Source organism: Pyxicephalus adspersus, chromosome 6 (genome assembly GCF_032062135.1).
Source record: "Pyxicephalus adspersus chromosome 6, UCB_Pads_2.0, whole genome shotgun sequence".
In the NCBI taxonomy this organism is placed as follows: domain Eukaryota; kingdom Metazoa; phylum Chordata; class Amphibia; order Anura; family Pyxicephalidae; genus Pyxicephalus; species Pyxicephalus adspersus.
In genome coordinates, this window is record NC_092863.1 from 46,223,275 (window position 1) to 46,240,978 (window position 17,704).

The 17,704-nt window shown below is 37.4% G+C and overlaps 1 protein-coding gene across 1 annotated transcript in view; it reads right to left on the reverse strand.

The window, feature by feature from the left end:
* Positions 1 to 8,787: 8,787 nt before the first annotated feature.
* The window catches only part of LOC140333749 (clathrin heavy chain 1-like), a 58,076-nt gene continuing 49,159 nt past the window's right edge, over positions 8,788 to 17,704 (reverse strand). Inside the window, exons 29-32 of the mRNA XM_072415629.1 lie at positions 16,399 to 16,569; positions 13,394 to 13,615; positions 12,583 to 12,658; positions 8,788 to 11,957 (exon numbers count right to left, since the gene is read on the reverse strand). Coding sequence (XP_072271730.1) covers positions 11,821 to 11,957; positions 12,583 to 12,658; positions 13,394 to 13,615; positions 16,399 to 16,569 — 606 coding nt within the window. The 3' untranslated portion in view covers positions 8,788 to 11,820. The remainder of the gene's footprint in view (positions 11,958 to 12,582; positions 12,659 to 13,393; positions 13,616 to 16,398; positions 16,570 to 17,704) is intronic.

A 17,704-nucleotide genomic window follows, 5' to 3' on the forward strand; every position in this document is an offset into this window, starting at 1 on the left:
ATAGAATTATGTGTTAGATAAACTGTAAATAAAAAGGAAAGAATGTGGAAAGACTGTGGAAAGACTTCTCTACATTGGGCATGAAGACAGCAAAAAACCATTACAAAAGTTCCATTTCCAACCTAACCATTATTTTTATATTGTTGAAAGGAGTGTCTTGTAAATATTTAATAGGCAAAGTTACTTCTAAGGAAAATCTTGTAAGAATTTTAAAGGCATATCCCCGTTCATAATAAAGGTCGTCCTGTCTTACCCAAACACAATGTCGCTCGGAAGTTTGGCTACACTGCTAATAAGTTTTTTTGTAAACCTACTTTTTAGATGAGCCTTCAGAAGCAGCAATATTAAAATCTACCTAAATGGTATGTAGGGGTGTCTAAAAGTATTACGCATCAATAGCAAACCTTCAGTCCAAAGACTGTGGACAAGCAAAGGATGAGTTTTTATTTTACTAGAAGAAGTAAACAAAACATACAACGCAGAATGGAGGATTATTCACAATTATGCTGTTGCATGTAACAATAGTAAAACTTGTGTGCTACGTCTGAACATGGAGATTATACCTTTTGTAATCAATATTGGCAAAAAGGATTCCTTTTCACTGCTGGTGACATCAGGTTTTGCGTAAACAATTTCTATGCAAAATGCTGATCATTGACCTAAATGTCATGAGCGCCAGAGATAGTGAAAGCCAGTTAGTTATTAGTGATTTCTTCCAGTTATCCTTGCAGGAAAAAGGACATTGCACCTTATTATGAGACCATGTGACACCCTGCTGTAGGTCAGAAGTCATTAGCACTGACTTACTTTACCTTATTATAGTAGTCGCAGGTTTTGCACTGTTCTCATACAGTTATATATTTTTAAATATTTTATAGGAAGGGTAGACATCCAGAATAAGGAAATGCATTCTATACTTTCAAGTCTTATAGACAAGCTGCCTTGTGCTTCTCTCCATAAGGTGCTATGTGTGCAACTCGCCCCTCTGCTCCTTCCCCTAGACAACTTTGATTTATGTAAAGACATTAATACTGGCTCCTGTCCTTGGCAATGTCTGTCCTTGATATTGTTCCTATTGAGGTATATTGATGCTGTCTCTAGTCCTTCACTTGAAATGTTCTTGTTAAGATACTAACCACATAGCCGTTTTAAAATGTTTTTTTTTTTTTTTGCTCTGCTGCTTTATAAACAGCCTCTTTATCTACATTTATTTTGTTAAATAGCTTAGACACCCAATGCAGATCTGATTGTATTTGGCAGACATTTATGTACTATGCAAAACGCAATCAACGGTTTTCTCAATGATGCAGATGATACAGCGAAGAATTATTAGGTCATATTTGTTCTGTTGGAGGCAAACACCTTGCAACAGCTAGCAGGCAGTGCAGCTGCCTCCTTATGCACTGTTGGAAAGGTGAGAGAAGGAGGCGGTGTGCCACTCCTCTCAGCAACCCATTCAGGATCTGGCAGATTTTAGAGCAAAACAATGGAGAAGAATTGTGTGTTGGCAACAAGTCAGAGCTTCAAAGTCTCACAAAATCACTACCGAATTCAAGGTTTCTCTTTATCTTCCTTGAGTGAAGAATTAGTTATTAAAGCTTAACTCCTTGCTATTGTTTTTTCACACTTGTATATAAAAACAATTCATTGTACTTTTTTGCACACAGTGACTTCAACACAATCATTAGAAGCTGCAGCAGGTATTGTGTGCCCACCTAGTTTCCTGTATGTGTACTACAAGAATCATCCTGTCCATTCCTCCCATTTGTGTTGTCTTGGTCTCACTCTTTCCACTATTTGCATTTTCTTTTGTCCAGTCATTTAGGTTCAGCTTCATGTGTTTCCCAAGGTGGTCTTTACTCAAGTGCAGTTTTTTCCAGAAATGGCTATGAGCTGATACAGAGAGGTACGATTTTTTGATGCATCTGCAGCGCATGCTGTAAAAAGAGCCTAGATAATTCATCTCTTAACAATTTTAAAAGAGTGTTATTTTAGACCAGTTTTACATATGAAAGACTCAAATCCATTAGGAATAACAAGGGTACTCCTATTAGAGAATCTTCTACCTGACCTACTTTCTAGGGAAAGATTTTTTTGGCAAAGGTAGACCTATAGGACAACGTTCACACAATTACAGGCACCTCCTACAATGCACATGGGAACCTAATCAGTGGGTTTCACTGTTTGGCCTATCCCTGGACTTTTTTCAGAGTTTTTCAGACAAAAATGGATAATCATTTTATTTACTTTTTCATCATACTCCAACAGAGGGATTTATTTCTTGACAGAGACAGGCTTGGGTTCTCTGAAAATCCCTCCAATTTTACAGTCAATACATCTTCCTATTCTCTGTATGTCCCATAGACAAATAGACACTAAAAATATCACCCTCTCTGTTCAGACACTTTTTTTTCATATCCAAGGAAAGATCATGGGACAACGATAATCACTATATCCCTTACTGATGTGCAGGTGCAATTATTTTTATATGAATCTCCCTGCAGACCACATTTATGTTTCAATGTGACAGAGGAAATGACAATGCCATCCAACATACAGACATCTCCTAGATATGAACTGGGGTTCCCTGTTTGCTCATGTGCAGGACCAAAGCTTGAAGTGGGAAGGGGGCGGTTTGCATGACTTGCAGAAGAAATTTATTGCTAAACACAGCTGAGATTGTGGGTGATTGTAGGGGGGGGTGAGCTCTTTCTTCAGCCTCTTGTAACTCTTTAATGACCAAGACAAACTCTGCAGTTGTTTCTTTTTGCATAATAAAGCATAGCTTGCTCCAGAACTTAATGAACGTCTAGGCTCCCCAAAGATTTTTTTTTTTTTTGTTTGTTTAACTCACAGTGAGGATTTTAGACAGTAATTGACACTATGCTGTCTAATAATATGTTGAGGCAAACATGTATCCTAATTTCATTTATTAAAATAATGTACATGTTCCAAATTACATACAAATTCAACTTAAGAACAAACCTACAGTCCCTTTCTTGTATATGTAACCTGGGGACTACCTGTACTCATATTTATTTTGAAGAAATCATCCAGATCTAGATATCAGAACAAACTACTTCCTTTCAGAATGGGAGAGAGTTCACTTCCTTTTCACTGGACTAAAGCTACGTACACACTTCCAATTATTATCGTTGGTAAACGAACGATCCTGCACGATATCTACGAACGATCGTATAGCACCGATCCTGTACATACAGATAACGACACGATCGTTCGTAGATATTGTACACACAATAGATGCGATCGTTTGAGCGATACAGGAAGTGACGTGCACACAGGGAGTGAACGAACGTTCGTTCATCACGCATGCTCAGACCATGGACGATCAATGAACGATCGTACACACGAACGATGGTCAACGATCGTCGTCCAATCCGATCCGGTCGTTCATTTCCAACGACTTTCCTCGTTCGTCGGCGTCGTTGGTTACTTTTTTTACTAACGATTTTTGCCCAATCGATCGTTCGTCGTTCATTTTGAACGATAAAAATTGGAAGTGTGTACGCAGCTTTAACAGAGCTGAAAGCATTGCTACACTTGGTGTCATTCGCTGATACAAATGTACAACCATAGAGCAGTCTATACATAAACTGCATAGGTAGCACAAAATCTCTGTGTCTAGAAGTTCTAGGGATTCAGAACCAAGCACTGCCCCTTAAACCCCAGTTGACAGCCAATTATATTGCAGACCAATCCAGCAAGTGGGCAGATGCTCTATGCCATCACACCACGTCTTTAAAACCTCTGTTTTAAAAAAATAAATTTGGTATGATAAACTTCTTTGCTTTGGAGACATCATCACAAACACAGAAGTTTGTTTCCAAGGTGTGGTCCACAAATGCATGGAAAGTGGTTGCATTATTTCCACCCAACATTTTACATTTTCGGATGTCCCTCAAACTTCACGTTATTCCACCTTAGACAAAGAGGTGATTTTCTTTCTGGTCAACCTATTTTTGAAGTTTTTAAATTATTTATCAAAGTTTTTCCCATTGCCCTCTTTATGTGTACAAACCATGTTTCACATACATATGTGTTTGATTACCAGTACAAGTAAAAAAAAATAGAGATAAGGAGAATCCTAGGGTAACAGTTCCAAATAACTATTTCTGAAACAAATCATTATTAATATTATTGATAATAAACAGGATTTATATAGTGCCAACATATTACGCAGCGCTGTACAATAAATAGGGGATGCAAATGGCAGACGAACACAGACAGTGATGCAGGAAGAGAGGACCCTGCCCCGAAGAGCTTTAAATCATCCTACCTATTTAGTCTTTTCACATGCTGCTAGATTATCCAGTGAAGTTTTTTACCTACAGAGACAGAACTGCCAATTGCTTTACATATAAACAGTGGTACAAAAGCACTAGAAATGCACTAACTTTCTCTTACTTTTCTAACAGTGAACAGTCTGGAGGCAATGCTTGAGATAAATGCGCTTACTTTAATTCTTGAAGTACAGAGATAATAACCCATATCTCTATAGGTGTAAAACATTCTATGTTTGATCTTTACACGTACCAGAACAGCAGCTCATACTTACATATTTAACATTCATACGCTAGCAATAAATGTTTGAATATTTTAATCACCAAAACACTACCAGTGAAAATTAGGTAAGATGAAGATGCCAGTTCCTTTCATTCAATTGAACAGGTTGAAGTGAGCAACTCCACTATGATTTCTAATCAAATCTAGATCGTATCTGAAGGGTGATACAAACATATACAGTATGTTGGGGTTATAATGTATGTGGTGAATCAAAGTTACTGCTTTTACTTTTATTATGGTTTTTTCACATATGTCTTATTTTTGTAGCCATCTATGCAACTGCCAGGCAGGAATACTAAAGAAAAAAATTCTTATGTCATAGTTTAATTGGGTTTAATTTGAAGTAAACAAAGAGAGATAACAAAGGAACTTCTATAAAAAGAGAGAGCATAATATTTAATGATTTGAAGACAGATAGATGTAACAACAATGGAATTAATAAAAGATACTTAGCTGCAAAAATAAATTGCATTGGCCAAGGAGTCCCATCCTAATCTGATGGCCTGGCAGATGATCAGACACATTGCATATAGCAAATTCTAGAAGAAAGTGTGGATTAGGTGTGGAGCTGTGTGTTATGTTCCACAAGAAATGAGAATGACCAGTGCTTGACGATTGCTAGCCAATGATCATCCTAAACCTGCATCTTCGCTTAGAACAGAGGCAGCTAAAGGATGAGTTGCATTCCTCTAAAACAGTGTTTCTCAACTAGGGTTCCTCCAGAGGTTGGTAGGGGTTCCTTAAACAATTTGTGCCTTTCAGTTCGTTTAATTTGCACCAGTGATCCTTTTGGTTATTTGTAAAGGTGACATTCTTCCCACCACACTAATTTACTGTGAGCTGTGGACAAAGTAATCATCAAATAGGTTCCCTGAAGACCTAAACTTATTTCAAAGGTTCTCCCATGTTAAAAAGCTTGAGAAATGCTAGGATGACCTCATGGAAAAAATGTATGTTAGCAAGGCATAGATGTATATTAGTGAGACATTACTTATACTAAATAAAACTGCACCCAACAAATAAAATGCTTTTAAATTTCTCTAAAGAACACACAAACCTGGAGATTGTAGATTAGTATTTCCAATAACTCTAAGGGATATAAACCTGGTTTAGTTAATTCGTAGCTGCTACTAGGGAGAGCCATGTGTGTATGATCTGTGTGTGCCTGTCTGTTGGAACAGAATATACTAACTTGAGTGCCAGAAGCATTTTTTAAAGCCTATCATTTGTGGATTGTGGCGGCTTTCTGGTCAGTTTCTTTAGAAATGCACAACAGATGGTGTTACCTTGCTCATCCAGTGACCTCCCAGCCTTTTACCTTCTGTACCTATACCGTGACCCTTATAACCTCACAAAAGTTTTATTATTTCCTCCTTTGTTGATCACTTGGAGTTCACTTTAATCATCAAACATCATAACATCATCATGTATTTCACATTAAACATTCAGTGTTCCTAAGACTTCATCACCCAAAACTGATCCAGTGTCTACTTATATTCATTATCAGCGTACAAAGCCTGTGTCATCCACACCAGAATTCATTCTTCAACCCACAAAACCCATTCCTATAGACACAAAGCATTCATCTCACAAATTCTCACCCTGACTCTCAGAAAACATTTACAATATTGTTTTAATTATATTTTTCTATAATATCCATTAAGTAATAAGTACATTTTTGTAAGTGTTGGCTTAATGATTAGTAGTGCCAAAATAATTACCATAATCAGGAAAGCAATAATTGGTGTTAACGGTTCAGATTTTTCAACAAAATAAAAATTATGAGTAGTCAGGGAACATCCAATAATGGATTTGAAATTAATTGATATAGCGCCCTCTTGTGGACATAAAATTTAAGACAAAGCAAATTACATCTGGTGAGTAATTCACTCATCATAATTGTTCAATAAAATTACTTAGTTACCCATTTTATCTATTAATTGATAGAGGTGATGTTTCTTTGGAAACAAAATAAGGTAAAAAAAGTTATGTCCTAATATTCAAATTCTGACATATAGCTAAATAGATTAAAAATAATTACTTACCTTTCACATTTATCTTTTCAGTAGCAGATCCTACTACTTTTCCCAAATCACTGCTTTGTTATCAGATCAAAGATCAAAACATTGGAAGGCTGTTGCGCTATTACTTCTGGAAGTTGGTGAGCTGAGATTCTAATAAGACAATTCCAATGCTTCAGCTGTGATTTCTGAGGATGAATTTGCTCCACAGTACCCATAGATACAGAAATCAGTAACCACTTGCTTAAATTGTATAGGAAGGTGGGAGGTCTGCTCCTACCGATATTCCAGAATTACACACAATCTCACACAATGTTTGGGCCTTTTGAGTCTAGGTAGTTTTGACGTACCAAAAGATCTAGATTAAAAGCCCATAGCTGCAAGAGGGATAGAACAGGATTATTCAAGTGTGTAATTCCTTGAATAAAAATTAAAAAATAAGATGCCAGCAGTCTAGCAAAGGCAGACACCTGGCACTTAATGGTAATGAAGACTAGACATTCCACTCAAATCAGAAGGAAGAAAATATTTACTGAAAAACTTCTGATAGAAAAGCACTGTACTCAAACCATCCACAAAAAGTGGTGCCCCTGATGAGAAACTGACATGCATTATTAGCGGAATCTGGATTTTAGCAACCATGCCATTAAACCACAGCCTGAGAGGTGATTTTACAAATATCGACCCTTGAGACAACATGACAGTAAGTTTGTTAGATGTGGAAAAGATTTGCCAAAGTTTTCCACTTGGCAGTGACAACCTGGCCTAAGGGTGCACGCCAATATTTTTTTTCAAAGTTTACTTGTTTCACATCATAAAAATGTTGCTTTGCAGATTGTGCATGTGAAACTCAAAAAATTCCTTCTAACCCACCATCAGATCAAAACCGTTTTCACAAATGTAAAGTTACTATGAAAGAGATGACTTACCCAAATACTGGAGCTTACCAACAATCTATCAGGAGGGTAGAAAGAAGAAATGATTGAGCAAGGAAATTCCATCCTTACCTTGTGAGGATGAAGATACACATTCAGAGACTTAAGTCTAGTTATTACACCAGAAGCACCCTTTGGGTTTCTGAACTGTAAATTGTTTTGAGTTCAATTCTTAAAAACTCTCAGAACAAGTAAACAGAGCAATCAATGTTTTAGGTCCGACATACCTAACGTATTGGGGAAAGATCATAAGATCTTGTCAGGCACCAGGGTGATTGGAAGCAAGAAAAAAAGATACACTGTTCAAACAGGACCCAGCAAAAGGTTATTTGCTAATAGCCAAAACTAAAACTGGTTGCATGGCATACCCAGACAAAAAAATGCACAGAGGTAGGCTTGAGTGCTCAGTCTGTCTATTCATGCAAAGACTTCAGAGACAGAGCATACATGAGGTAATGCTAATCCTTGTGATAAAACTTTTGGTATTAAGGTTTAGACCTCATAGTTCTCTACTGTTCTCTCTTCAGCTTCAATGTCATTTACTTCTCTTTTATATAACTTTCTAAATAAGTGTTTTCAACATCTAACCTCGTCACAAAAACAGTGGCAAGTAACATCACCTATTCAAAGCTGTTATTTTTTTATTTTTTAACAATGTAGTTTAGCTACCTCTGTGGATGCCTAGAAAACCCAAGTTGTAGGTGGGACTGTTTATGTTGCATTATCAAATACCACCAATGTGTTACTGTATTCCCTTTTCCATTCCTTGTAATGTTCCAAGTTGTAACAAGTAACAACCAAAGCTATGATGCCTGCATTTGTATTGCAAGTTTAATAAATTTTTCCAGGAAAGTCAATACAACGAGGTCTGGGATGAAGTCCTAGGTTTATGTAGCTTTAGATGATTATCATTTAATATGAAAAGGTTGGGTCTTTGTAGAGTTGGCAATAAATGATGACATAAAATAAAACCCATCATGTTTTACACAATGTTCCAAACAAATTTAATTATAGATGCGTCAATGTTGTGTTAAAGCTTTTTATGGATTCCCAAGACCAGTTCATATTTTAATGTTAAACTGAAACCCTAATTGTTTCATAAATATGGAAATAAACTGCAGTTTAGGGACACTTAGCAGAACTTTGTGGCACAGAGCAGATTGCATGGTGTCAGCAGGAAGCTAACTAGTTCTTGCTTCTTCTAAGCATTAATCATCAGTCTTACCTTTCAAGGACTCACATGCAGAGATAATGATTTTGAATTTATTCATTGTTTAGACAGAAAATACTATACACTTTCTATTGTTAATTTAATTGTTCATTGTGCAGATTTTGTAAATGCTCCAGATTTATCCATTACATTGCAGGTACAGTACATTTTTAGTCACCGAATTTGGTGCAGAGAACATACAAGACTATACACATGGAAATGTATGTTTGGATTAGAGTAATCAAGATCTGTATATTATTCATGGATATAAATCTTACAGTGCAGTCTACAGTCATCATATCTCTATGGGATGGTCTACCACAGAAACTGCGTGCATGCCATGGTGATAAAATGTCCCAATACTAGAGGGACAGCACATATGGAGCGTCTTATCAAGTACAAACCTTCCTACATTAATGGGTCAGTCCTAACAAAATTGATAATTTATATTTTAGTAGATGCCAGGGAAATTTCCCAGGTCAGTTCACCTGCTATGTCCATAATGAGAAATGGTGAAATGCTCTCCCTAATGTAGAATTTATTACTATATTACTAAAATACAGAAAAATGTACTAGAGAAAGAAGAGAACCCCCCAGCTGTACATGTCAAAGTATCCAAGACAAACTCACCTGACCTCACCCATACCTAAAGTATTACTTTCTGATGAGAACTGACCCTTTACCAACCCTAAAAACCTGCCTGCATGAAATGAAATGGTTCAGCACTCCAAACCTCATAGGGCAAAGAAGCAGCTGTGTCCTAATCCCTATACAGACTCCCAATAAATCATTATTGATCATTTCAGGTGACAGGAGGGGAGTTCTGTTCTATGGTGAGGGAAGGATGAGTGCAGGGAAAGACATCAATCCTTAAATCTGGGGAGTTCTGGTGAAGGGAAACTGGTCTTAGTGTGATACTGATGGCTTTGAATGTACTTGCTTGATAAACTTTTTACAAGATTCTGAATACTTTTGTACATATTTAGGGGTATGTATTGATGAACACTGGTTGTTACCTTGACATGAATGAGCACCACACATTTTATATAGTCCTTATTTGTGGTTTGTTGTTTGTTTAGTGATCTGGGACAATCATCTGCATGTTCTGTCATCCCACACTGCAGATAAACTATGAGAATGTAGCCACAGGAGTGTTCAGACACCCACACATACCGAAAACTGCAATGATATTTTTCAGGAGAAATTTAAAACAAAAATACTACATATCTACAATGGCCATTTTTACATTTTCTTTAAAACATTCTACATATTCACTTGCCACGTTCAGTTCCACTTTAAAACATGGAAAAATGAACAGCAGCTTCATATTGACCTTATTGTGACTTTTTTTATCTAGAAGTACTGTATATCCTTAAATGTTCTGCCTATTTTTAACAAGCATTTTTTTTTAACAGCAATTTGTGTAAAAGCAACAATGTAGCATCTTCCAGATCATCCTTACAGGAGACTCATGAACCACTAACATTTTATTGCACCCTGTTGTATCAGAGACACAACTTGGTTTCTGGTGCCTTCATAGATGATTTTGTAGCACAGTACTGAAACATACTTCAGCATACATAAAAGATGTAAATAGTTTGGGTCTGCTAGTTGGTTGTTGTGCTCTCCTATGCAGTGTGTGCATGTGCACAACGGCTACTAGTCAGCAATTTGTTTGTCTAAGTAAGCGGTGTCTGAAAATATATTTGTGAGCATTAGAATCTTAGTAATGTAATGTTTTTATATCTCCAGTTACCACCAATTCACTCAAGACTCTGATATAAACTGATATTATGCACTGTTTCACAACACTATTCACAGAGAAATAAAATCTTTATACAATGAATGTTTTTTTTTTTTTTTTTTTTTTTTTTTTTTTGCTGTGTATGAAGGAAGAAATGCACCCACATATCCCCTGACACTTAGTATATACCAATCTACCAGTATATATGGCTAAACTGTCAAGTCATACCATTCTGGAAATTTGCAATACATCTTTGGGCTGAACCCATTCCATTACACATGGGTTCTGTCATCTCATCTTTTATCTGTGTTGGTAGTACTGAGCAGGCTTTTATCTTGTATTATGAGTCAGGACTAACCTGGCTGGGTGAAACAGACTAGTAATTTTTCATATGCACTGAACATCATTTTTATAGCTTCTATAATCTATAGAAGACTTTAACACAGACTTAATTCAAAGGATAAACATGCTTGTGTACTTAAAGTGTTGCAAAAAATATACTGCCTTCTGTTGCTTGAACATAAAAAAAAAACAACAAAACACCATGACCACAAGACAAACTCCAAATACTTATAATATTGCTGCAGAATAGGTAGTACTGATAGGAAAAATCACCTCTAAGGAAACAGTTTAATCAAAGAAACACATGCCGGGTAATACGTTTAAATATGGTTTTATGTTTACTGTATTTAATATTATGGGTATTGTAACAGGCAACACAAGCAATGCCAGTCTAAGAAAATGGCAAACTGTACAAGCTTTAACCATACTGGAGTATGTTCACTAAACAGCGTTTCATTCTATATTAAAAATCCAATTCAGCCGAGTATCAGTGCTGAGTTTACCCCCCTGAATAACATAGCACAGCGGTGGCACATAGGGTGCTGTATACCATGTTGCGTGTTAGTGAAGAAAAAATAATGGTGTGACACCTGCTGCTATTTTGGCAGACAGAAGAAAATATCTGGCATGCCTGTTCATGGGAACCACTTAAGGTGGACTAGTTAGGCAGCTAGGGTTTGTACATGGATATGCAGCTGCCATGGTTTGTGTTCAGCAGTATACAGTACAGAACAATTGCTTGGTTAGCACATGTTATAGTCATAAAAGGAATATGGACAGCAGATCTAGGCCATTCTCATCCAAAGAAAAACACTTTTTTAATAAACTGTGGTAGTGAATGGCTGAAAAGCTGTATTTCCAAGTCAGTAAGAGCAAATGTAATAAATAAAAGGTGTCCAAGATGAACTACAGTCAGCTCCTGGAAGAATGGGCTACAGCACCCTTCCAGGTGTATGGAGTGAAAAGGGCAGGAGGCTGAAGAGGTTACATGTTGAAACCATAGCCAGGGGAAACAGAAGGGGGAGGCTGAGTGAATGTTGGTGGAGCAGTGTATCCGTACGGGAAGGCTGGCTGAGGTGGCACAACACCAGCGGGACCTGCTGTAAGCATCAGCTGCTGACCTAAAAAGACAAGTAAGAGAAATGTTATCATTCTAACAAAAGTGCAATCTATGAATCCTTGTGTAGCCAGTCAAATGTGTGTTAAGGACTGTATAAGGACCCAATACTAGATCACACTGTACAGTTCCAACCTTGAACTAAAGGAGCCTCTCTTAATATATCTATAAATTAATTAAACATAGACAAGCAGGGTAGCTTAGCCTTGATATTCAAATAGGAAAAATAGGAGTGCAACTTTTATAAGAATGTGAGCATTAAAAGAACCTTGATTTCCATCAGACCCAACGGATTTTATATTTTCATGAAAAGGTCAGCAATAACAGCCCTTACATTTCTTTCAGAACAGGTTTACTTTATTAACAATCTAAACACTGTCTGGCTTTATTAACTATAGTTATTGAATATGTGCCAGGTATTTACACTAGTAACCATAACACTGGGCGACAAACTATAGCACTATACTTAAGTTTAGTCATAAAGTTTTAAACACCAAAATCCTATTAACAGCAAAGCTTCCTAGAATCTACTGCACTAAAAAAAAAAATAAAAAAAAATCAGAGGTTTGCTGAACTCACCCAAGAAATCTAGGAACTTTTATTAACACGTTAAAAAAAAAAAAACTTACCAAATACAATAGGGGTTGGTTCTGTCACCTGTTCCTCCTCCTTTCTTAAACTCTCTGCAGCATGTAACTTGTCCACCTATGTAAGAACACATCAAAGATTTCATCAGTATTAAGTCTACAGGTTGCGCCAAAGTCAGGCAAGATGCCAGTCGTGTAGGTTTGATCACTGGTCGGTTTTTGAATTAGCATCTGTATAAAAAACTGCTGCTCATGGCCCTGTCACTGGAAGGTTATCTAGGTGTGCCTACAGATGGCTGTAGAAAGACTTAATACATGCCTGCCCCACAAACAAGTGCATTCTTCTTTACAATAATGAAAGTAACCCAAGTGATGGAACTGAGGTTCTTGTGTTGTGTTCTGATAATAATAATAATATAAATGTATAAAGTAAAAATTTCTTCCATGTCCCAGCTCACTATGAATTTCTGTATTATTTACTAAATATGGCAGGTTCCTGTTATAATCACAAGGTTGAAGATTTTAGACCTTTGTTTGGCTGAATCATGCTTTGAGAAAAAGGATTCATGCTTAAACTGTAGTTAGTGGCCCCTTTTGCATGAACATTATACTATCCTTTTATCCTATTATATCCCCTACAATTACCCCATTTATGTTTTTAAATGTATAAATAGATTAATTAGGTTAATAGTTACAGATATTAAAATTTGAATTTACATTTATGTTCTAATCTGTATCTTCACTGTTCTGAAACAGTAAAAAAAGGTTGGAGTTAAATTATTTTTTCTAGAAAATAATCTGATTATATTTTCTTAGTAATAGAATCTGACAAGTGTTAAAGAAGTATACACACCTTGGACAAGTACTCTCGCATGACCTGAATGAAGTAAGGCATAGCAAAGTCCATAATGTTGTGCCTCCAGGCCAGCTCTAATACAGTGTCTGGATGCAGTAGATCATAGCAGGTAAATAGAGTGGCTGCAAAGCATTCATGTTTTCCCTCCTCTAGGAACCATTGAAGCAACTTCTCTGCCAGCTCAATATCTTTTGACTCTGCAGCATATAACATTGCATCCTGTGAAGGGACACACACGTAACAGAAGTGAAAACTCAGAAAATTAAAACAAACCAATTAACCCCCCTGGCGGTATTCCCGAGTGTGGCTCAGGGTGAATTTTATATACCAAGAGCGGTAACCCCAAACCACACTCAGGAAATAAATAAATAAAAAATCCTACCTGCGCCCCTTAAACCAGCGGCGACCTCAGTGATCCCTGGCCAGCTTCTGCATGGCAACCTCGGTGTGATGCGTGAAGCATCGGTAAACTGGGGAGGTGTGGCCTGACGGGAAACTTAAAAGCAGATTACATTGTAACCTGCTTTTAAATCATTGATCACAGTAAAATATAATAAATAATAATTGCAAAAGTACATCTATTAGTGCATCCAACAGCTTTGTCCAGTGCCCTAATTTACAGCTTGTCCACTATCAGCCCCGACCTTTTACTCATTTGAACACTTGTCGCTGACCTTTAACGTTCCTGACTTCTTACTGTAAACTTGGCCACATCCATGGCATCCAAAAAGCGTCTCGCCAGCACAAAAGCTGTTTTTGAACAGCTAGAAAGCAGCAATAGTGATTTGGAGTAACTTGTGGAATTGAGCGATAGGGATTCACCAGGAAACTTGTCATCAGACAGTGAATGTGAACACAGCGGTGAATCTGAGTTTGAGGTCAGTAATGTGCGCACTTGGTGCTCTATTGACCTTGGTGCAGCTCAGGAGGTGCTCCCAAGATTCCCATTTACTGGAGCACCTAGTGTGAAAATTGATGCTGAACGCAACAACGCCTTGGCATACCTGCAATTGTTTTTGACCGATGAGGTTATTAAAAAAATAGTTGCCGAGACAAACAGGAACGCTGCGCAACAAATAACTGCTCTACACCAGAGGTTTCCAAGAGGCAGACATTGGGAACCTGTGACCAAAGATGACATTTGGCTATTTCTGGGCTTAGGGATATTTCAGGGAGTGGTGGGTAAACCCCTGCAGAAGTGGTATTTGTCTACCAATAAAATACTTGCCACTCCATTCTTTGCCACAGCCATGCCAGACTACAGATTTACCCTGATCATGAAATATCTAGACTTTGCCAACAATAAAGAATTTGATGAAACTACTCATCCTGCACTCAACACTCAAAAAAAGTTTAAAGGTATCTCAAGTGATTCTTAAAAATTTCCAACAGACCTATGTGCCAGAAAGAGACATCAGCATAGATGAAAGTCTAATGGAGTACAAGGGGAGGCTCAGCTGGGTACAATACATTGCATCAAAGAGGGCAATATTTGGCATGAAATCTTATATGCTGTGCAAATCATCAACTGGCTGTATTTGGAATTCAGTCCTATACACTGGAAAAGGGACAAAATTCAACCCAAATTATAGCAACTATGGATTGGCAACATCTTCTGTTCTGTCACTCACTAAGCCATTGCTAAATCAGGGCTATTGTGTCACAACCAACAACTTTTATACTTCTCCTGAACGGTATTAATTTCTTCTGCAACACAAAACAGATGCATATGGAACCATTACGGCTAACCGGCGCAACATGCCATCAATGTTTGCTAAAAGGAAGCTGAAGACAGGAAAAATGGTTGCCTGGCAGAAAGGCAAAATGATGGCCCTGCGTGACAAGAAAGATGTGTGCCTAATGAGTACTGTCGATAATGCCTCCACTGGTATGGTACGCACAAAAGGTGGGAAAGAAATATTGAAGCCACATGTAGTGATTGACTACAACAACACCATGGGTGTCGACAGAGCTAATCAAGCAATGACATTCTACCCAGCAATGAGGAAAAAGCAAAAAAAGTACTACAAAAGGATTTTCAGGCATCTTGTTGAGCAATGCTTGTGGAATGCCTACGTTCTCTACAAGCAAAAGAGTGACAGGCCTGCGAGTCATTGTGACTTCATTTGGAAAGTTTCTGAATCTATTGTCATGATCCACTAAACACCATCAATGGCCATGAATAGACCTGGACATCGTGCTGTTGCCAACCTGGAATGCCTGACTGATCATCACTTCAAAGATTACATACAACCAACGAGAAAAAGGCAGCACCTACAAGGATGTGCGTGGTTTGTTGCTCAAAGAGATGACAGTGGAAGGAAGATCCGAAAGGAAACCAGGTTTTACTGTCGTGATTCGGACTTTGTGCAGTTTAATGTTTTAAACTGTATCATACCCAGGATGTCCACTAAACATTTAATTAAAATTCATCAATAATACTGCACCCTTGTTTGGACAAATTTCAGTCTTTTTGATTTTTATACATTTTTAAATTAAATTTATTGTTATATAAATTTCATTATTTTTTTATATTTATTATTTATAATTATTATACAGGTTGACATTTGAAAATCCGGCCATCGATAAACTGGTTCCTTCAGTTTACCGGCTTTCATTTCGAATCACATGTTCAATACAAGGACTGCAGTACACGGTTTGGTCACTAATGTTTTCATGGTGCTGTTCTGCAGAAACAGTTGTTAGGTCTTGCTTGCTACACTAAATACAAATCGAGACGTCCCTGCCGCCTGCTCTCTCATTATTTATTTATTTAACAGATTTTTGTGTTTTTTTTTAAGTTTATCATTAAATTTATTAACTATTATAAATGTGTTAGTGAGTTATGCCTAAGAATTATAGGTCTACAATGTAAATTGAATGCATGCAAAAAATTGTACTACTTTTTGCATGGAAATTGATAGTTAAAATTCTGCTTTCAGTACTTTACCAGATAACGGTTTCATTTTATTAGATGTGATCTGAAATCTCCAATACCTCACCTTGTATAAGCGATCCTTTTTGCACAGCTCTACACTCTGCTTCCAGCGGTTATTACCCTTGTAAAGGTATGCTGCAATTCGACGGAACTCAATCAGCTCGTGTTTCTCCAGACGTTGTGCCAAGCTGATGTTATCAAAGTTATCATATGCATCAATGGATGCTCTTAAGCCCTATGGATAGATAAAAGTTTATATCTTTAGAGTTCATACAGCACAGACCCAGTCATCAGTATTAAATTCTTTGTAATTATTCATACAAACTGATTTCTAGAACTAGAATATGGCTAAGATAGCATCACTAAATACTCCATTCCAACAAATGGCACATGCTACATACAGTTAGGTCCATAAATATTTGGACAGAGACAACTTTTTTCTAATTTTGGTTCTGTACATTACCAAGTCATTTTAAATGAAACAACTCCGATGCAGTTGAACTGCAGACTTCTAGCTTTAATTCAGTGGGTTGAAAAAAAAGATTGCATAAACATTTGAGGAACTAAAGCCGTTTTTTTTACACAATCACTTCATTTCAGGGGCTCAAAAGTATTTGGACAAATGACTCAAAGGCTATTTCATGGGCTGGTGTGGGCAATTCCTTCGTTTTGTCATTATCAATTAAGCAGATAAAAAGGCCTGGAGTTGATTTTAGAGGGGCTTGTATGTGGAAGATTTTGCTGTGAACAGACAACATGCGGTCAAAGCAGCTCTCCATGCAGGTGAAACAAGCCATCCTTAAGCTGCAAAAACAGAAAAAAAAAAACATCCGAGAAATTGCTACAATATTAGGAGTGACAAAATCTACAGTTTGGTACATCATGAGAAACAAACAAAGCACTGATGAACTCAGCAACGCCAAAAGACCTGGACGTCAATGGAAGACAACAGTGGTGGATGATCACAGAATAATTTCCATGGTGAAGAGAAACCCCTTCACAACAGCCAACCAAGTGAACAACACTCTCCAGGAAGTAGGCGTATCGATATCCAAGTCTACCATAAAGAGAAGACTGCATGAAAGTAAATACAAAGGGTGCACTGCAAGGTGCAACCCACTCATAAGCCTCAATAATAGAAAGGCTAGATTGGACTTTGCTCAAAAACATCTAAAAAAGCCAGCACAGTTCTGGAAACATTCTTTGAACAGATGAAACCAAGATCAACCTTTACCAGAATGATGGCAAGAAAAAAGTAAGAAGGCGTGAAACAGCTCATGATCCAAAGCATAGCACATCATCTGTAAAACATGGCGGAGGCAGTGTGATGGCTTGGGCGTGCATGGCTGCCAGTGGCACTGGGACACTAG